The sequence below is a fragment of the Gymnogyps californianus genome, chromosome 2 (assembly GCF_018139145.2).
Source record: "Gymnogyps californianus isolate 813 chromosome 2, ASM1813914v2, whole genome shotgun sequence".
Classification (NCBI taxonomy): Eukaryota; Metazoa; Chordata; class Aves; order Accipitriformes; family Cathartidae; genus Gymnogyps; species Gymnogyps californianus.
Window position 1 is genome coordinate 112,834,294 of NC_059472.1, and position 21,246 is coordinate 112,855,539.

The 21,246-nt window shown below is 42.5% G+C and overlaps 1 protein-coding gene across 3 annotated transcripts; it reads left to right on the top strand.

Moving 5' to 3' along the window:
- The first annotated feature begins 1,294 nt into the window (after positions 1–1,294).
- On the top strand, positions 1,295–20,906 carry PPP1R17 (protein phosphatase 1 regulatory subunit 17). 3 transcript variants are annotated; one of them, XM_050915835.1, is made up of 5 exons: positions 1,295–1,578; positions 8,304–8,416; positions 10,273–10,425; positions 11,859–12,020; positions 18,727–20,906. In XM_050915835.1, exons 2-5 carry the CDS (start codon positions 8,335–8,337, stop codon positions 18,804–18,806), a joined length of 477 nt encoding a protein of 158 aa, XP_050771792.1. In that variant the 5' UTR covers positions 1,295–1,578; positions 8,304–8,334; the 3' UTR covers positions 18,807–20,906. The 3 variants fall into 3 exon arrangements, with proteins under 3 accessions (XP_050771792.1, XP_050771794.1, XP_050771793.1); XM_050915837.1 differs by lacking the exon at positions 18,727–20,906 and adding an exon at positions 16,688–16,790; XM_050915836.1 differs by lacking the exon at positions 18,727–20,906 and adding an exon at positions 14,680–14,934.
- Positions 20,907–21,246: the final 340 nt, after the last annotated feature.

Here is a 21,246-nt window from a genome sequence, read left to right on the forward strand (position 1 = left end):
GAAAATATGAAATAACTTGTGTTTCTAAGTAAAAGGCATTTCAGTGTAAAAATAGAGGGGGGGTTTATTTAAAATTCACTGCAACAGAGAGGTCTTGACAATGTTGAAAGTAAAATCCAAGTTATATGGAAATTGGCAACTCATAAAAAAATTTTTTTTATGAGCAGTTTGGGGGTTGTGTGGTTTGGAGCAGTTTTGGGTTTTTTTTGTTTTTTTTTTCTTTTGAGTTAGAAATGTTAATCTTGCCAAAAAAATCTTAGTGTACTTTACTTAGGAGCCTATGGTCCATTTTTTCAGAAGCAATTTACGCATTTATGAGCTTGCTTTTAAAAATGGGTCTCTGAGACACCTAAACACACACAACCTACACTCTGTGAGGTAATGAATGTGCTTGTCTCTCCCAGACATCGATGGGGAAAGCTCACAGTTCTTCCAGGTGGTGCCTTTAGAGCATTTAATGTCCTTGGCACTTTGCAGAACCGCACCTGAAACATACAGGATCCGAGGGTGCTGCACAGTTTGCAGGGCTGGCAATTAGCACTTTGCCCTTTGGGGCCTTCTGTACAATACATGATTTATGAAAGAAACCTTGACTAATTTAAAGTATGCGGTGCACATTGGTGTTGTTGAATTGCAGTCACTGAGTGGGGGAAAAGAGAAGGAGGAGATAACCGCAACTGTGAGCAGTCACAGTTTTTAAAGATGTTTTAATAAAAGGGCATAGACAAAGGCATTTTTGTTGCAAATGAATACTGAGAGGGGCAGTTCACAGTCCCACCACTGAGTAGAGTGTTTCTCCCAGAGCTTTTCCAACGTCAGGCATGTTTGTATATTTTTCCCTCAGTTGAAATAACAGCTCCATCCAAAGGCATGGGCTAAAATAGGAGAGACTGGTCTCTACTGGCAAACAACTGTCAGCCACAGAAGACTCCCTGCCTGGCCCCGTAAATACCACGCTTGTATAACTAGTTGTGGCCAGATACATACACAAACACGGCAGTCATCGCTGAACCTCAGCGCTGGAGACGGTGTCCGTCAGTTTTAGTGCTTACGGTGCTGCTCCTAGACACGTGCCCTGCCTCCTTGCTCCACTTTTATCCTCAGCTCTCCCCTGGGGCCCAGACGGCATCCGCCTCGCTCCCTCCCCTTGCCGTTTTCTTTGCGCCTCTTGAAACGGCGGCTGCAGCTCGCCTTTCGGCTCTCTGTGCCAAAGCTTTCGCGTCCTCCCCTGCTTCTCCGAGAGCAGCAGCGCCTGCGGCTCTTGGTCGTCTGGCAGGAAAGATGCCTTCGCCTTGAGGCGCTGCCGGCCTCCCCCGTCCCGTTCCCTCTCCTTCGGCCTCAGCAACTCGTGGAAGAGGAAGGAAGCACGATTACCACCCGCTGGCGGGGCAGGGGAGCGGTGATGCTGTTCCCCAGCCCCCCGGAGGACGCCTGAGCGCGGCGTTGCCATAGCGACGGCTCCCGCTGCTCCCTAGATAAGGCGGGCAGGAGCATCAGCTGCAGCCCCAGCCCAGAAAGGTCCCGCTCCAGCGAGCCCCGACGCCAAATCGCACCCGCCCCACCGCCTCGCACCGCTTCGTAAGTACTTCATCCACGCACTTCCCTCCCGCCTGGGTGGCTTCTTGCTTTGCTCTTTTCTTCTTCTTTTCTCCCCCCCCCCCCCTTAGCAGCCACCGCCAGCAAGGCAAATCGCCCGCGTCACCCGTGGGGACTAGCAGGAAAGCACGGGGTCCCCACTCTGCGGGGAGTGGGCTGGGGATGGTCCCATGCGGGGAAAGCTGGGGTGCGACCGCACTGAGGCTGGAATGCGTGGATGGGATCATGGGGAGGAGAGTGCTTTAGAGACAACTGCTTCAACTAACTTTAACTGCTGGGACAGTTCACAAGCAGATAATACAAGCCAGCAGAGTGGGAACTGGTATCAGGACTTCTTATCCCACTACAAAGGGTTGGCATGTGCAAGGGTTAGTTTGTACCTCAAAGAAATAACTAAGGAAGACTTTGTATTTTTTATTATCTCCGAAGACATTGTGACCAGAACCTGTACAAATGTATCTTACATTTTTTCCCATCAATCAGAGTTTAACGGTTGATATTTTTATTTTTTTTTACAAGTTTATGGGAGGTAGTGGGAGCCAGCCCACAGCCCAACCACGGTTTTGAACTAGCCCCCAGAAGCACACTGTCTGTGAGAGGAAACTGCTCCCAGACAATTCTGTGGGATTTCTGCATCAGCACAATTATTAGTAGCAAAAGTTTTGGGTGGAGGGAGGCACATGGATGCGGCTTTCAAATACCTAAGTGTTTCCTAAGAAGTTTTAAATATGCTTTAGAAAAATAAAAATCAGACTAATCTGACAAGAATGCCTGGAGAGAGCAGCCTAGTGCCCAAATAACTCTGGGCAGTAGCATGAGGCCGTCTTCTGTGCCCAGGAAGACATCACTCCAATAGAGTAACGTTAAACATATAGTAAAACTCGTAATGAAAAGTTTGGAATACAAAGCAGAAACACTCAGACTTTCTACTTTTAGGGCATCTATTTTCTACTCTGACTGTAGTAGATGGGTTGCCTTGCTTTATTCACAAGTTTTGCCCACGAAGCAGTTATAACGGGGCTAGGATAGGACTGGGGTATGGGTGAGGGTACGTATTTGCTGGTAAAGGAGCCAAGGCTGCCTGCTGAGTGCAGGTGGAAGGAGCAAAATGCAGCCAGGTGTGGTAGAATTCCCCTTGGCCCCTGAGCTGTTTCAGATGAGCTCTGTGTTGGGAAGACGGACGCAAGATGACTACATCCAGATGATAGTATCTTATGCCTTCTTTACACATTTGTAAATGACTTCATCCAAATAAGGGGCCTACTCACACTATAGGACCCTGCAGAGGACATGTGACAGAAGGAAGGACAGGTCTGTCTTTGCCTCCCACATAGGTTTAGGGAGGGAAGAGAAGAGCAGGTAAGGATGCAGGGAGCCTGCCTGTCCCTTCTTGCTCATGTGCTCATTGCAACCAGACAAAGAGGGGCAAAGCAATTAAAAATAATTTAATAATCAAAACCTGTCAGGAGACCATAAGTGTGTGCATGGTGGGAGGAGATGCACCAGTCTTAAAGGGCAAACCCTGATGCCTGAGCAGCTCTTTGGGCAGGGTAGTGAAGCGCTGCCCTTGGTGCAGGCTGGAGTGTAGCTGTTGCAGTCCAACCTCTGCCTCGTGTCTGCATGGGGCAGCACACTCTAAGATATTCCCACTTGCTTCCATTTCCAACTGTCGAGTGCATCAGCAGCAGCAAGGCAAGGCTCTGCCTACGGGAATGTGGACAAGCACATGTGCGTGCTGTCCCACCCGAGGGCCCCAGTTGCCTCCGTTTCTGCTCTTGAACTCTCTTTCTCTCAGCTCATGGCAAAAATATATTCTTATGAAGTGCTCTGGGTCCAGAAGATAGGTACATAGTGTCATATAGGCTTCTGTGGCAACATTATTATCAACCTACCAAAATAAATACTTATTAAATTCAGATTGCCTGCTGCCACTCAACAAGAACGCTCTCAAGAGTACTTTTATTTATGTAGCATCCTTGTCAACATGCCAATGGTTTCTTTAATGATTATGCATGTCCTGCAAACTAGTCCATGTTTTTTCTTGGGAATTTTGTCAGTTATGGAAACAAAACATGCCCCTGGAAAAAAAAAAACCAAACAAAACAAAACTCAAAAAAAACCAAACCAAAAAAACCCCCAAACAAACCCAAACACAAAAAACACATACAAAAAAAAAGAAAAATCCACATACTTGTGGACAACACCACATGGTCTACTGAAGTCCTGAGAAGCACAGTTTGTGGAGATCTTACAAAGGGTCAGTTTAGAAATTCTAAGCATTCAACGTACCAGGAAATGATATGCAGGTGTAACAAGTCATGCCCTTAATGTACAATGGTGAGAACTATTGACATCGATGCCCACTTAGACCCTGTAAACTTTGGTAAGAATTGCAGATCAGAAATTCGTATCTCCATCTTATAGACAAGAATGATTGCCTACTGATGACTCATTTGAGAACTGCATTGTCCCTTGAGACTGGATACAAATATCCATAGGTACCTAATTTCCATGTAGCTGCATAGCACCTATGACCATTCAAATCCTAGAAGACAAGAAATGGAGATTTAACTTTCCCCTATCCAAAGCCATTTCTGTGCCAAAGCCGTTTAGTTCAGGATCAAATGAAAAAAGTCCAGCTCTTTAGTTTTGTTCTCAAAGCTTTAGTTTTCCATCTTACAAGGTAGTTTTTTGTCATGAGATTTCATTTCAAGTTGATTTAAATGTCACGTGGTCAGATGGCCTCAAAAGATTTACATCATTTTGGTAGAAATATGTGAGAGTAGCTTTGCTGAGTATTCCCTATGCTCTAGCCTGATTACTTGCGACAAATATCTACATTAAACCAACTGCACATTAAAATAGTAAACCAAAACTGGTTTCTTTGTCTGCCTCTAGGCAAAATATTTTTACCTAATTGAAGCCTGGAACTGGTTGCATTGGTGGACTTTTTGATGGAGACTCACAATTTAAGCAAAGAAAGGAATCCTATTATTTGCATGCATTTGTGCGCTTTAAGACTATGTTAGTGAGTGGTAGGAGCTGTAAATCTCCTTTCTCCGGATAGCTTTATTTGGGCACCTTAATCAAGCATATACAGCAACTGAGAATTCTGAAAACAAAATTTGGAGTGTGCTTTGAGCTACCTAGAAATCCAAAGCTGATATCTAGGAAGTGAAAAGTTCAGATATTTGTCATCTGAATCACCATCTCTTACAAGTGTGTATGCCCAAAGGAGTCCTGCTGTTATATGACAGTGGCTCAGCATGAGAGCTCATCCACATGAGGCTGAAGTAGCTTTCACTCATACCTGCACTTTTCAGTCTGCCTTATCATTCCTTGCTCTTCTTTGTCTGTAAGGAGAGCCAATCCTATTGAATGTCGAATGCTTTTACAAGCAAATGCAAAACTATGTAGGCAAAGCTAGAACTTGTCTCAACCTCTAGGGAAGCATTTAAGGTGTCTCTGTCAGCTCTGTCTTTTCCCAAAAGAGACTCGAGGTGACTCCTTTAGGCACATATCTCTGCAGGGGGGTGGTACAGCCTAGCTGCATTGTACCAAAGTGTCAGGCTAAATGACTATTGAATCCCAATTCATATGGAAAAATCTATATGCATTTTAGGAAGTGTCTCCTGCTGAGTGTGATTTAGAGCTCCACTGTAACCATTACAGTTGCACAAAGGATGAATGTGGACCATTATGTCAAGAGATGTAACAGCATGCAAGAAAAAAACCACCTTAGTCCATCATGTAAATAGCAAGCATTAACTACCAAGGTGACTGATGGCAGCAGAGAGCGCAAACCGTGCTAGCATGAGGGCTGCTAGGAAAAGAATTGCACTTAACACACGAAAATCCGAGAATGTGCTTCCGTTTGTAAAGGCATATTAATGGCTTCGTACAGTCCCCATAGCAGTCTTCCTTTCCACGCAAAACGTTACTGGGGAATCTGTTTCTTTAGTGGTGGGAATTGATTTCAGTGGTTTGGGAAAGCACCATTACAATGCTCACATACATCACCTCTCCTTTGAACAAGAGCTCTGTGTGTAATGCACAGTGATAAGATGTAACAGCACTCACAGGTTCGCACATTGTATGCAATGTATATACACCCAAGATACCAAACCTCATGATACATTCTGGTAATCTTTCTCTTTTTATTCTTTTGTCACACCGACTGTCACAACATGCAGTGTGGAAACACTTTTGTAAGCAAGGCAATGCTGGCTGCAGGGCAAACTTTAAAAAAAAAAAAGGGACGGTGTCAGAAGTTAGGCTGTAAAGCCATAGTTTAAAGCACTGAAGATGCCAAGGGCTTGGCATCTGTGACTATGAAAATGTGAAGACAGATCTAAGAGATTTATTTTAGAATACTATTTTTCAAACTACTGTATTAAGAAAAAATAATTAAGGAAGTCTCTCATAATCTGCATATACCAATCCTACATTAAGTCTCTTTACAAAGCTTATTTTTTATTAGGTGACATAACTCAATGAAACACCTTAGTGAAATCAAACCAAAGTTAATCACATTTTATAAGGCATTTCCAGTCAGTATAATTTACTACCAATTTTACATTTAAATTTTACTATCTATCCTCAGCTTTTTTGCCTCAAGACCTGTTATAAAAAAGTACATAGTGTCTGAAATGGCATCCCTGATTTTACTGAAAACATTCTAAGCAGAGTACCCTTCAGAAAAGAACATTTTCCCTACAATCATAATATTTAGCCAGCATGCCCTAATCAAATCCAATAAAATCAAATGGCATTGAAGAAAAAAACTCCAAGTCACAAAATGCAGTGTGAGCCTTCGTATGGTCAGATAATAAGTTTTGTTTTAAATAAAATTGACTGCTACATTTTAAGCCACAGCTATAGCTTATTTATACAGTGGATTATTTATACAGAGCAACCATACCATGCTAAGGTGCATTCAAAGATTTCTTTATGCAGGGTCTTCCCAAGTGGAAGATCATTTTTTCTGTAAATGCAAATGAAGTCTCCAGGCAGTATAATCCTTTAGTACAGATGTGAGGCTGGACTGGGACAGTTCTGCAGTGAACAGCTGGAGGTCAAACCCCTTATCCAGGCCTGATTCAGTAAGGTATTTAAGAATTTGTAGAATTTTACAAACTTTTGTGAATTTTGAATGCTGAAGGGTATGGGAGTTAATCCCATACATACCTTATGAGTCAATGTTCCTGACCTTTATTACTGTCAGCCAGTGTTGCTCCACTTACTTTGAAGTCACTAGAGTTTAGGACATGTTTTTCCATCCCCTGAAGAATTATCTCAGTGCATGATTATGAGTGTGACCTTTCATATTTTGTTTGGCAAATATTTATGTGACTGGATTTTGCTTGACAATTAATTGTTCTTTATATAGACACAAGTTTAGTCATAGAAATGAGGTTAAAACTCCCCTACTGTTCTGTTTCTTGTTGACAAACAACCACTGCAATTTACAAATAGTTTAGATAATTTCTTTACCTCCAGCAAGATAAAAACAAACTCCCACAGTACAGTCTCCTGGTTTTCCGTCCTCCTTTTCACTGTTTTTCTCCAACTGCCTTTTCTTTCACCCTTCTCTTTTATTTACCTTTCCTTCTCCACCTCCCCTTTCTTCACCCATTTTTTCCCAATTCCTGCTGTCTTTCTTCTACTGTTCATGCTGTCTCCTGTTTTTATCTCTTCCTCGTTGCCTTCCTCCTCCCTACAAGGAAGTCACAGTCTGCTCTTATTTCCCGAAAATGGAGAACAGAGGTTGTGAGTAAGAAACTACCACAGCTGTTGCTGGCTGAAGGGAGGTACCCAGATCACTCAGACTGCACCTTCAGGTTGAAGGTTTTTTCCTTTAACACCGCTCTGTCATTCTGATGGGTTTCTGCTAAGCAACCATAGAAACCATCAGCAGTAAAAAAAATGGTCTAATTTCCTTCTTCCTGTGATGGCATCTGGGGTGGCCCCTGAGTAAGCAAGTAAATCAAATCTCAGCTTGGGGGATGCTGGGGGAGCTCAGCTATGAGGCTGGGCTCCAGGACCCCCTGCAGTTGTAAGTAAAGGGGGATAAAACAGTCAAAACAGCAATCCAGTGAGACCTACAGAGCATGGGCGCTTAAACAGCTTTGTGAAATGGGTTCCCATGCTCTTACAAGGTGATGAGTAAGTCTGCTTCATGCTGGCTTTGGGGTCTGTGGGCACTGGCCATCTTTCAGAGGCAGCGCTCACACCTGGGTCTTCACGGGTATCCAAGCTCTGTTAGAGGAGCTGGACTTGTAAGACTAACTCAACAGCATTCATAAAGTTAGATTGTATGATAAAGACCAAATATGATCCTTAGTTTACAGCTGAGAAAAATTGAAGAAAACCAGAACAAAATGTCCTATTTCCTAGCATTTACTTTGTGTATGTGATAGCACTTTCTGTATGATCAAAGTCAGTACTCTTCTGTAGGGCCAACGTATTTCCCGCGCTAGTGTGGGTTGCTTACAGCAAGGTAGGTGGAAAAACAGGATATTGCATGTGTAATCAAGGCAGTGAATAAATGCATCTCTTAGCACATGTGAGCAAAATCAGGCCAGCAGACTGCATGACAGAGAGCAGCTGGAAGACAAGAACTTCTCATGATCTGGCTAGCAAGTGGATACATAACACCGATAAGTCTGTTTTATGTCATGTTGCTGCTTTTTTTTTTTTTGGTGTAGTAACTTCAAAGGGGGAGAAAAGCTTATTTCAATGATGTCAACAGAATGTGTTCAGCCACTTGATATCCCAGAAGACAGACTGGACAAGCGAGATTCACACTGTAGCCATTTAGGTAAGTGTTATTAGATGATGTCATTGCAGTAATTGGAGAGGTGTTGTCTTCATATCATTAGGTCCTGTCCAGTGTCCGTTTTTCCCCTCCAGCAACACAACTGAGCCCTCATGAAACTCGATAGATTACACCTTCTGCTGACACTTCTGATGCCAGATGGAAAGGCAAAGAGCATTTTTCCTGCATATAAATATCAGCTGAAGCTCTACAGTGAAGTTAATTAAAGAGGAGAAAGGAAAAAGAGTCATTGTTCTTTTCCCTGGTAGAAAAAGTAGAGCAGTTTCTTCATTTACACCACAAGCAACTGAAAGCTAGGATATAGCTGAGCCTCCCCTGAACACTTTTTCCATATGCAATATCAGTAAAAGATTTCAAACACCCCCTTCGCCTCCACTGGGGTGGCTTTCTAAATACTTTTTCTCCTTCATCGTCAATCTGTTTCCTCTCTTGCACCTATTTCATACATAACTTTTGCACTGAGAGTACCAGAGGCATCTTTGCTCCACCACACTCCTAAGTACCAGACTTCATACTTGATAGATAAGCTTTTTGCATATTCATGGTCTTTGCCTCTGCTTCAAATGTTATTACTTCACTCCCGCCTTGCAAAATTGTCATGAAGATTTAGCAACCCAGAAACAAAAATCTATTTGCTTGTTGTTACCCTTGTGATGACAACAACAAAACACAAATGCAATTTCACTTGCTTGTCAAAAAAAGTGTCTCACCGCAGGCAAGCACAATTTTATAAACTTTGTTTATTATCTGGCCTGCAAGGAAGGTATCCTAGTTCTGCCTCTGCCACACGGCATTTTTAGCCGCAGGCATCACGTTTACAACTGCTGGTATACCAAACATAATTGTTCCACAAAATTGCTTATTTAAATAAGTACAGAATGAGTCCCATTCTACAGTCGGGAAACTGAGGCAGCAGGAGGTTAAATGAGCTCATTAGGACCGTGCAGGAAGCCTGTGAGGGCCAGAAAAAGACCCCACATCTTCCAGGGACTTCACCCGGAGGTCATCCTTCCTGCGTCTACCCGCAGGCTCGCAGACATACAGCTGCCTCAAATAGCGTGAGAGAGCCTGGAATGAAGTCCCATTGCGCCCAAGTCTGCAGTCAGGCGCTGGGTAGGGGTGCGGGGGACCCAGCTAGAAGCCAAACAAACAGCTTTTAAGAAATCAAAGTGTTGGTTTGTGTGATGATACTAATGACAGGCTATCTTCAATATTTTCGGCTTGCATAAGCACCCAAAAATGCAGATCCTTGCAGAAAAAAACATGCTGACGATCTGAGTCATCTGGGTCAAGGCTTGTTTTAAGGGAAAACCAAAAATCCAGTGTAATGTTATGTAAATCAAAAGCGAATACCAACTGCTCAGTGGCTCTGGAAATAAAGCCAGCTCTTGAAGGGAACAATATATTGGCTCGGTTTACCAATACCTCAGGCTGACTCCACACACGTAAATCTTTCCTTCACAAAAGTGCCCTTGTAACTTTTGAAGACACAGCCTGCACAGTTAGCGCTGGACAAAACAGGGATGGCCATGGGACCTCTGCACACGATGGTGCAGCCTTCCCTCTGCCATGTAACACGGAGCTGCCCACAACTCTCTCCCTCTGCTTTATGTCTACCACCTACAACGCGGAAGGACCACCTAAGTCAGTTGACTCCCACGTAGTATGGCACAGAGGCCTCTTGTGCTGACTTTCTATTTAGGAGATGTTTCTCCACAGGCATTTTAATTTACTTGGATGAAAGGAGTATTATTAAAGCTTTCCTTTTCACCATCTGGTTTAGTATTTCCCCTCAGTTTCAATTTCTATTAATCTTTTTCTTTTTTTTTCCCCTGCAGAAGATCTTTCAGAGCAGCTGATTAAGAGCTGTGACCTCAAAAAGAAACCAAGAAAAGGTAAAACCATCCCGGCTTCCCAAAACACTGAACAGGAGCAAAAAAAGCCAAGGAGAAAAGATACACCAGCTTTGCACACTCCACCACCTCTAACAGGTGAGCAATACGTCTCTTGACTTCGAAATCCCAATTCAGCTGAGGGGACAGAATCTGGGCACAGGTCTGGAGACCCCTCATTCACTTATGTCCCCTTGGATGTGGGCAAGAACGCAGCTCCACGCCATGTGCACCTGGGAAAACAGGCAAACAGAGAGACTGACTTTCTCAAAGGCATTCCCTGTTAGATGAAGGGTTTTCTCACAGGGTCTGGGAATACCAAGGTGAGTGGGTGTGTGCTCTGGAAAACGTGCTCCCTTGGAACTCATAGTTTTGCTGCCTTTACATGATAAATGATGTGTATTTATCTCTAGCTGCTGAGCCATGCTAGATGTCCTGATTTGATCTGGTCCAAAACCAAAAAGGACCCAGTTCAGTCCCTGCACTTTCTTGTGAAACTCATACCCAGTGCTCAGTGGGAGGCTGAACGGGGATAAGGCTGGGAGGACACCAGGGAAGTACACAAGCCAGCTGCAGGTTCCTCCTCCTGGAAATTACAGGGCTTTTGTGCTTATGGGGACTCTGGCAAAGAGCGGGTGTTTCGGGAAGCCAGAAACCACCGCAGCAAAAAAGGGGATGCTCCCTGCTGCTGCGCATCTACAGACCTCTGAAGCTCGAGAGCCAAATGCCACCAACCTGGGGAAGGGAAGAATGAGCGGGAGACTGCCACTGAAACCTGACGATCTTCCAAGATCAGCAGTGGGAATAAATGTTTGTTGCTTCTCTCTGCTAACAAGCACTCCTTGTTGTGCTCTCTGGGGAGAGAGCTGTGCTCTTGTATCAACTGCATTGAGTTCTTCTTCCCATGCTGCACATAGGCAGAGGAGTTAGCCAGTAACTACTTACATGGTCCCCTGCGTACCCGCAACAATTCACCAAGTCAAAAACAAGCAGCTGGGATTTTCCAGTATTTGTAATCCAGATATTGAACTTGACTCTGTTCAGCTTTCACATCTATCTTCCCCTCAGCAATTCTCTCCTAGGGAAGAGTGGCCCAGAGGCTGGAGAGCTGCATTTTGTGCCCACAGTAGCAATATCTTAAAGAAAACGTTGTTTCACTAGTTAAAATACGCCATTTCTGTGTGGTCACATTGCTCGCAAGCACAGGCTTGAGTATCCATATGATAAATCTACTTTGATAAGATGTCTAAGCTTTTGGAATAGAAGATTGTACTCATCTTTACCATGATTTCTGATGGGCTGCAGTTTAATCCATTAAGTACAACCAGAAGCCAGCTGGCCTGATCGCATCACTGCATATAGCCTATGGGATATAACTGACTTGGAGGAAATGTATACTGAAGAGTAGGTACACCATGCAGAGCAGATCATGCACTCATGCAGCCTTACTTCAGAGTAGTCATTGCGAAAGTTACACAGGTGCAAATTTCTTTGATGTGAACAAGGCTGAAGTGGCTTTTTCTTGCCTGCAGGCATACTTTCAGACTTTTCTGATAATCTGCTGAAAAGGTATGGTATCACAGAGAAGCCACAGAGAGAGAGAGTGAGTCCAGGCTCTCAGGTCACCGAACTGGAGCAGAAAAAGCCCAGGAGAAAAGATACGCCTGCAATACACATCCCACCCTTGATAATAGGTAAGAAACTTAGGTAAAGGTGCTCCAAAGAGGAAGCAAAAAGTGGCTAGTGTCAGAGGTATGCCTGGGAGGAGGCTGGAAGGAGGTTGCTCTGCCCAGTGCACTTAGCAGTTCCTGCTGAACTGGACCTATTTGGTGCAAGTATGCAATAGCAGTGGAAAGTTTCTTCCATATCACCTGCTCATGCTCTGGGGATAGAAGGGAAGGGGAGTAAAAGAACACGTTAGGTCACTTGATTATCATCTCTTGCAAACATGATCCTACTTTTGTGAAAGGCCAACTACTGCCCTGCTTTTCAAACCTGAGCATGTGCAAATTTTTAGGTCACCAGCACTAAGGTGGCTCATGCTGCCTCAAACAACCTGGAGCAAAGCTGTCCTGATTAACCTCCTCTTAACTCCACAGTCCCTGACATGCACTGAGGAAACCAAGCTGTGATGAACTTCTCGTTAACAGCACCTTAAAGACAGTGCTGTTCTTCTGGCATAATACGCAGTGCAGCAGCTAATTTGGTTGGTGACCATATGAAGTCAGCCAGACATGTTTAGGTCCTAAGACCCTTTGTTTGTTGCATTTCCCACATTCCTCTGTCACAGAAGAGCCTCAATTCATCAATATTTCTGAAGGTCTTTGAAGATGTAAAGCACTGTGTAAATGTTAATTAGTAGCGCTCGCTAGGGATGCAGGAACTAGTGCAAGGTTGTATGCTATGCACTAGCCCTTTCCAGATCACAGGATGGAGCAAAAAATGAATGAACTAATGAACAAATGAATGAACAAAAAACAAACAAACCCCAGATCCAAAACTAGTGCCAAAACTGGAAAACACTGTTCCCTTTGGAACCCTCTAGTATGAACCAGTTCTGCTGTGGGCTGGCACTACTGAGCGGTGAGACACACTAAAGGAAGAAATCCCGAGACAGACACTTTGGCCCTGAGTGACTAAGCAACAGCTCAGTACATCAAGCACCTGAGTTTCAGGTACACTTTGAATGGAATTTCCTGTACACCTAATAATTATAAGGTGTGCAAATGGCTTCATCAATCCAGATAGGCACCTGTATTTGTAAACATCTCCTTTCTTTGTGAATCTGAGCCTTCATAACTGACTTAAACATGTCTAAGAATTTTTTTCATTTAATCAGTATGAGGCTCCCAAAAGTAGAGAGGAGTATGACTAAGTTTGCAGGATCATGGCAGCAAGCATGGTGAATACTAGTGCCTTGCATATTGATCGGCCTAAGGAAAGTACATTTCTTATCTGCTCTTTGAACTCAAGCATCCCAATGGCTTACGGCATCAGAGCTGCTGTGAGTGAGTCACTGGAAACCTGGTCCAATCATTGGCTGGGGAAAATGAAATCCATCATACAACTTCTGAGCCCAACTGCAAATACTCCACTTCTTTGAAATATTTAATATAGAGCACTGATAATGAATTGCTCATATAATTGCTGGAGGAAATTACCCAGCAAATTACCTGGAGTTCCACAGGACAAATGTATTAGGTGGGAAAAAATCATAGTCTTTTAGGGATTGATTCAGAAACAGAAGCAGAGGTAAAATTTATCAAACCATTTGTAATAAATATTAGTCCTGTGTATTATACTTGAAGCCTACCCTTCCTGTGGACCTTGGAGGAGAGATGAGACATTATTTTGGTCAGTTCAAAAACACTCCCAAGAAAAGTTACCTTTGGCCATTTGTAGCACCTTTGAAGATGCTGTATGTCCTTTGCACTTCTGGGTATATGCAGAGAACAAGAATCTGAAAGTGAAACACTTTTGATAGAAATCAAAGATGAAATGTGTGACAGTGAAGCTGAGAGGCTTGACTCCTGTTTGGTTTAAATGTAATTGCTAGCTAAGAGGATGCAGCAAGGGTGAATTATTTCCTTGACCTGTCTCAACAACACCCTGGTTGGATTAACATCTAGTCACTTATTACTTCATGTTTCTAGCCTAGCTTTAACTAGCTCAAGTAGGCACTTAAGTGAGAAATAAGAATCATTGTAGGGGTCTTTGCCTCTTGCCTTCCATGAAGACTTCCTCTTTAACTTTTAATAATTTCCAAAGCAAAAAGCTAATACAACTTGTATGGTAACAGAAACATGTTATAATCCCCAAATGATTTGGTAATCAAAAAACTCGAAAAAGGAAAGGAAAGGGGAAAGGCAAGGAAAGGGAAAAAAATAAAATGCAGTGACCTTCAAATGTGTGAAAAAATTCAAACTGTGTGCATTTGCTGTTGCGAAAATGATAGAAACTAATGCAATTTTCAGTTGTTTTCAATTATACCTCCAAAGACACTTTCTTGCCTACTGGTGAAGCCACCTTCCAGCATTCAGCATGGATTCAAAGCAGCCTGCTAGATGCTGCCTCTCCCCGCGGACAGATTTTCCAGATCCTGTAGTCTGGGTCTGTTTTCCAGTGATTGACTGCCTGTGGCAGACTGGTGCCTGTATCAGGGGCAATGTGTTTGACTGCCTGATTTTCATTCCCTCCCTACTATAAGGATGCAGATTTTCTTTTCAAGATACATACCAATGTACAGCGTTCTGCTGGTTGAAATTCGCCAGCGGTGGCTCCATGACTTGCTATGAAAAAGTGACTCATTGTGGCTGAGAGCTGGTCCAATATTTACTACTTGTTTACTTTCAGGGTTATCCCATCAGGTGGCAGACAGAGCACAAACAAACTGAACTCTTGCGGAACTGCTGTGCAAAATAGAACCTGAACTATAGACTCGGATACCTGAGAAGCCCCAGCAGGGCTACGTGCGCTAAATAAATATAGACAGGCCTTTCTGTCCCTGTTTCCCTGTTATTGGCGTTGCTGCAGTAAGATGCACGTTCAGTGCCGCATGTATCCTTTGCGACCTGCTAATGAGGACTGTCCCCATTTCTAACATTTCCCCTTCAGATCCCTCCCAAACACCACTTCCAGATGCCAGTTCAAAAAAACTCCACTTAATTGTTTGTAGTAACAGAGCTTAATTACTAGATTATCTTTTTAAGCAGCTGTCCACACAAATAGCTTTGTTGTAAATGTAGCTAAAAATGGCAGCTGTGTTATCTCTCTCCATTTTGACCAGCTGGTTATTAGCACTCTAGGACGGTCCCTCTCCTTCTTGGGTGGCCAGAGAGATTTTCTATTGCAAATAAAAGCAAGTGAAACAGACCATACAAAGTGATGAAAATCAATGTATCTACTGGATGGCCTGCAATCCAAGTGAGAAGTGGAATCAGTTTTACACCTTGCAAACACCCAGTCCAAATGGGAAATGCAGGTACAGAAAGGGGGCTGCTAAATTAGGATCTGAACGTTACTGTCTGGAGGAATCCATGGCTACCTGTTGTCTGCAGAAGGAGACTAAGGAAATCAGTCCTTAGCCAGCTTAAATGTCTAAGCCTGGACATCACAAAACTCTCCCCTACAAGGGTCAGACTTCTAAATGTGTTCAACCTTCAAACTCCTACTGAAGTGGCACAAATAACATTGTGCCATGTGCGTACAAATGAGCCATGAGCAGAGGTCTCCTCCAGTGGCCAGCTCCCCTTCAGTCAGCCAACACCTTGTCTTTCTGAAGGGATTAGACGAGAAGACAAAATATAATCACAATTCTAATGGTCTTTTTTTCCCTCTCACTTGACAGTAAGTGATTTGAATCTGATCCAAGGCCTGTACTCAGCTCTGAGACACTCTATTGCCATCCCCGCTTAGCAATATATTCAATTAACTGAAGTATTTCTGAGAGCTCTTCAGGCCTGTGGGTTTGAGCAAGAATGTGAATACATGTGTAAATATGGGAATGTGGTTCCTGAAATGTGGCTGCTTAGGGTTTCTTAATCAGATCAGAGATAACTAATAAAACCAGTTTCAATCCCTCATTCTCCCTCATGCCCTAGAAAACTAGTTAAGGTAGCTGCTTTAGGATAACATCAACCCCCCAGTGAAAAATCTGAGTGATGCAGGAGAAGTACAGCAGTTTAATGTCATTTCTTGCCCTTTTCCACTGCAAGGGATGTGACTAGAGCACTCCAATACTCTTCCAACCCAGCTGCAGGAGTTGTCCATAGGCAGTCAAGGGGAACTGGTGCCATCTTGGCGGTTTTCTGATTTACAACCCAGGAGGAGTGCCTTAGATCTAGGTGGCACCTGGTAAATGGTTGATTTAAGCCAACTTCTGCTTCTGCATATGTTTGAGCTTCCTAACAGAAGCTCTCATGTCTCTGTGAGCCTTTGAGATCCTAGTCTCTAGCTAAAAATTGCAAGTAGTTCCAAGTTCTGTTGGGAAAATACGGCCACATTGTATTTCTACGCTGCTTTCTTTAGTCAGATCTCTTGGCAAATACTAATAGAACAACCTACCAATCCTTAAAACAGATCTGCGGGATGAGCTGCATTTCATAATACAGCTGGGAAAACAGAGACAGGGAGGCTAAATGATTTACTTAAACAGTAAAGACTGACTTACAAATGTTCCCCAATTCTTAGCCCTGCTCGCTCCTTTAAACCCAGAATTTCCAAACTGCATTCAGTAAAGCACTTTCCCCACAAGTGATCAGTGGCATTATATCAAAGAAAAAAATCCTGTCCCTGTGTTATAGAAATAATTCTAGCTAAGACATCCCATTTGTATCCTCTTTCCACTGTTTTGCATTAAAAGGTTGATTTTAAAGGCACATAGTTGTCCTTGAAGTTGCTGGTGGTCCATGGTCTGGAAAGTTAATAAGCTGCAGCTCTAGGCTACGTCCTCCTCTGAGCTTTGAATTCTGCACTCTGCTGGAAACCTTTGGAGTTCATCAGTCACCAAAGTGACTCATTGATAACGATGCATCATCTTGCTATGGATTGTGGTAAGCGTCTGGCACACTACTGATGTGGGTCCAGCTAAGAGCTGGGGACCTCTGCTTGGCTGCTACCTTCCGGCTGTCCCTAGCATCTGCTCTAAAAAGGCTAGTTTATATGCTATAATCAAGCCATCAGAATTACATAAACGTACTTTTCCTTCATCACTTCATAATTCAAATAAGACACATGATCATAAAGCACAGTGCAGCTTTATTTAGCTTACATTCCTGATTTCTTATTCCTGAGTTTACCCAAAAGACAGGTTAGCTCTCATCAAATGAGCCATTGTAGCTTCACACTTTAAGCATATTTTAGTTATGTTTTCCTCATTCCTCAAATGCTCCATGAAGAAAAAATAACAAGAAACCCGCCCCCCCTCCCCTAACCTTCCCCCAAATCCCAAAGACAATGGAAAAAAAAATTGTATTTGCCTAAGCTGTCTATATGAATAGAAGTCTGAGTGGGGAACATTTACATCCATCTCCATAAAATGGCATAGTTCTTTGCAGTTAACGATAGTGGTTACTCAGTTGCTGCTTGAACAAATGAAGTCCTTTGTGTTTCAAAATAATATTCGTTCATGCCTTTCAGTTTATCTCATGGTCCCACTGAAACCAGCTAGTTCACAAGAACTGCATATAAATGAAGCTGGAGCTAACTTAAATGAAGGGCAGTATAGGTTAATATTTTCATTAATTCATCACCTCTTGAAAAGACTCCAAAGTTGAAGAAAATCTTCCTGTGTGGTATTGCTCTATTTTCAGACCTCATCAAGACTGAAAGCCTTCTCTGTGAGAGAGCTTTCGATGCAGAAAGAAGCAAAACAGGTTGGTTTGACAGAACAACTCAGCTGGTTAGCACAGACTGAGAGCAAACAGTAGGAGACCGAATTAGGGAGAGATTTCGTTGGTCTCGACACAATGGTAACCCTCATCCTGTTTTTAGACTATGTTAACCTCCACACCAAGGAATGTGGGCATAAAATATATCTTACAGGTCACTTGCTTTTTACTGGGAACAGGCAAAACCAACACAATCTGTTAAAATAGGGATCAAGAACATTTTCTACCTAATGCATTGTCCTCTCTTCACTCTGTTAATTTAATTTCTAATGAAGAGAGCAGTTACAGTAATTGTGATATCTTGGTATCACATAAAAGCCTCAAAATCCGTAAGGGGTAGACTTACTGGTTTAAGTATGAGAGAGAAAAAGAGAAAGAGAGACAGAGAGAAGGGAGAAGAGACAGAGATTTGTGGAAAGTATGGTCCACAACCCGAGTCTATTTTCCCATTGGTCTTAATTTGGTTGCTTTTGCAATTTATTGATACTATATAACTTCAGTGGGGATGGCGCTTGGCATGTGGGTATTCCAACATTTGTCCCTTTTGGCATCTGCATTTGCAAAATCTAAGTAATATTGCTATATGCATATAGAAAACATACACATATTCACATAAGCTGACTCATTCACAAAGATTAATCACAGTATTTATTTCATCATGCAAACTCTTTCCCTTTTTTAGCTTCCCAAACCCTTTTAACAAACAGGTTCCCAGATGAAAATTCAGTGTCTCTTTTCACAGGTAGCAGAAATACGCTGGATTTAAGAATGCCTGATAATTTTAGCTAAAAATACAGTGATCCAATCCTAGTTCACTAAATATCAGGAGACTGATGTGCCAAAAATAAATGAGGAGTAACTCCCATGATGTTGGAAAACTACGTTAGGATCAAGAAATTAGAGAGGACTGAAAAGTTCTTATCCTGATATTTTCTAAAGAAGTAATATTTTAAATCGACTCTTTTTTCTCTCTCTCTTTTTTTTTTTTTTTTTGTGTCTTTCTGATTTTAAGGCACTAAGCTGCTTACAGAAGAAAAGCAAACAGTGATTATGGAAGATGAAGAAAAGGATGGAGACACAATCCCCAGTTAAGATTACAGTGACATTTCCAATAATGCAGTGTAAATAATTCTGGGTCATTCAAAGTGGCAGCACATAGAAAAAAAAAGTCCTTTCATTTTTATAAATAATAATTTTCTCAAGCATGCACTTGAATTTAAATTATCTTCAAGTGCTTATCTGCATCTCATGATATCCCAGCAAGCATCATAGCAGACAATGACAGAAATTTCACTTACACGTGGGGTTGGAAGGATTCTCTTGGTTTACTAAAAGCGGCTTCCCAGGATTTTTGTCAATGAGGAATCCACCTCAGATCAGATCTAGCTTTGTGCAGCGTAGTGATAAGGGTTAACACAAAGGACACCACCAATCCAGTGTGCCTGGCGCTAGGTACCAGAGCGGTTGGTAGCACACAGCAGTAAAGCATCAACTAATGATTCAAAGTGCATTTTTCTCCTGACATTTCACCTCATTTGTCCAGCTTTCCTCTGCTGGAATAATACTGACCACAGTGAAAATTCCCACGTGCAGAGCTGATGGGATAGATGGAAGGAGTGGGAGGGCAGGAATCAACGCTAAGAGTCCCTGAAATGCAAAGCAAACACTTCTTCTGCCTGTATCTGCTTGTGACTTGTGTTTGTGAGGAGAAAAGGGTACATTTACTGTAGAATGAAAACTTACAGCTAAGGGCTGTCAGCATTGACACATCAAACAGGACAGAGAGCAGAGCTCTCAGAAGAGAAACATACGGGAAGTGCAATGCCTGCCTGTTACACCAGTGTAGACTAGTTTTTTTTCTTTCAAAGGTTTTATTCCTGGGTTGGTGAAAGATAAACTAGTTGGATAGTTGATCCTTTTACTCCATTTTTTTTTTGTTGACATCTACTTTTTAAACTGAGTTCTAGGTTGTCAGTTAGGAGGGGCCGTAAAGATTAAAAATCACAGCGGGAGAGTAAAAATTGAGTAAAAGTAATAGTGTTACTCAATGACATACGCATACTGCAAGGTGGAACAGCACCATGCTTTTTTTTTAATAGCTTACCTCATTGATTCAATCAAGAATTGTTTTCACAGCCAGCTACAGCCTTCAGCATTTGTACAAAGAGACGGGTACTTGTAGAATATTATATAAAATAGGTAGAACTGGGTAGTTTTGTGCTTACCTTAATAGCTCTGTGCGCTAGATGGAGCAGCACTGCCAGCTGGACCCTTAGGGATCTCAGCAGAGAGGTTAAAGATTATCTAGCCTGGCAGACTGAATTTAGTTATCTTTTTAACACCCTTAGGCAGACAGCTGAGGAGCACACTAGTTTGGACTTCATTTGCCACAGTGACTGACCCAGCATCTTTCATGAGAACACAGTCCATTCACAGATATTCAGCTTCAAGATGTAATCAACAAGCTTATAATAAATAATCGTGTATTAAAGTGTACAAGAGGCCAGTTATATTATTAATGGGATGCCTGATACTTAGGAGGTGTACGTTTTTTTATCCTGTTAATCTATCAGTGAGATGAGATAATATTTAAAATATGAACAATCAATAGTTCACACAACAACATTCATGTAAGGTACACAGTAAAGTATGCCACAGCAAGTACATGACAACGAATATGCGCGATTCGAGTCTAGCTTTACCAGTGAAGTTGGTGAATGTTTTCAGTGCACAATACAGCAAGAGTGAGAGCGTGGAGTCCTGAAAAGATTCAAATGAATATCAGCAATGGATTAGCTGTGAAAATGTACATGTTTAGACATGGAGACCCTTAACAACACAAGGCAGGAGCACAAATCGGATGTGACTGACTTCACTGCTCTGAAGAGGATTTGTTTCCAAGCCTGGGGAATGCTGACACAGCTTAATACGAAAAAAAAGAGCACCCTTTAAGCCTAGCACTGTATGTTCTTCGCCAAAGAGGAGTTACGGTCCCAGTGACATCTCTGACAGCACAGCAGCCTAATTTACCATCCCTGTATAGATCAACTTGAAGCCCAGCCATAAAAATGCCGCAACATACATCATTTGCTGCAGCTCATTTAAAATTGCATATTCATAGCCTGGTAATTCAGCATTTACTGGTTTTCCACCCAGGAGCAACATGAGTGACTAAAAAGTAATTTTTCACTTGATCAATTAAGTAAATAGGAGTTTTTGCAATGTTCCTGGGAAGCAATGCGATGAATTGTTTCTCAAAGCTTTCACCTGCCTCATTGCACTCAGTGAAAGTCTTAAATGTTACTTTATTTGGGAATAAGATACGACTTTTTTCAAATCAGATAAACACTGCCCCTTCCCCCAAAACAAAGCCTTTAGATGTTGCAGAATCATGCATGAACTGCACAATGGCATGAATGTGGTTTATTGGGTTTATTTATTGTCGTTCAGGCTCTGAACTCTCCCTTTAAGACCAGATAGTGCTAAAACTGCACGAATTGCTCTCCTAGGCAAATGGCTGGAGTTGGTGTGC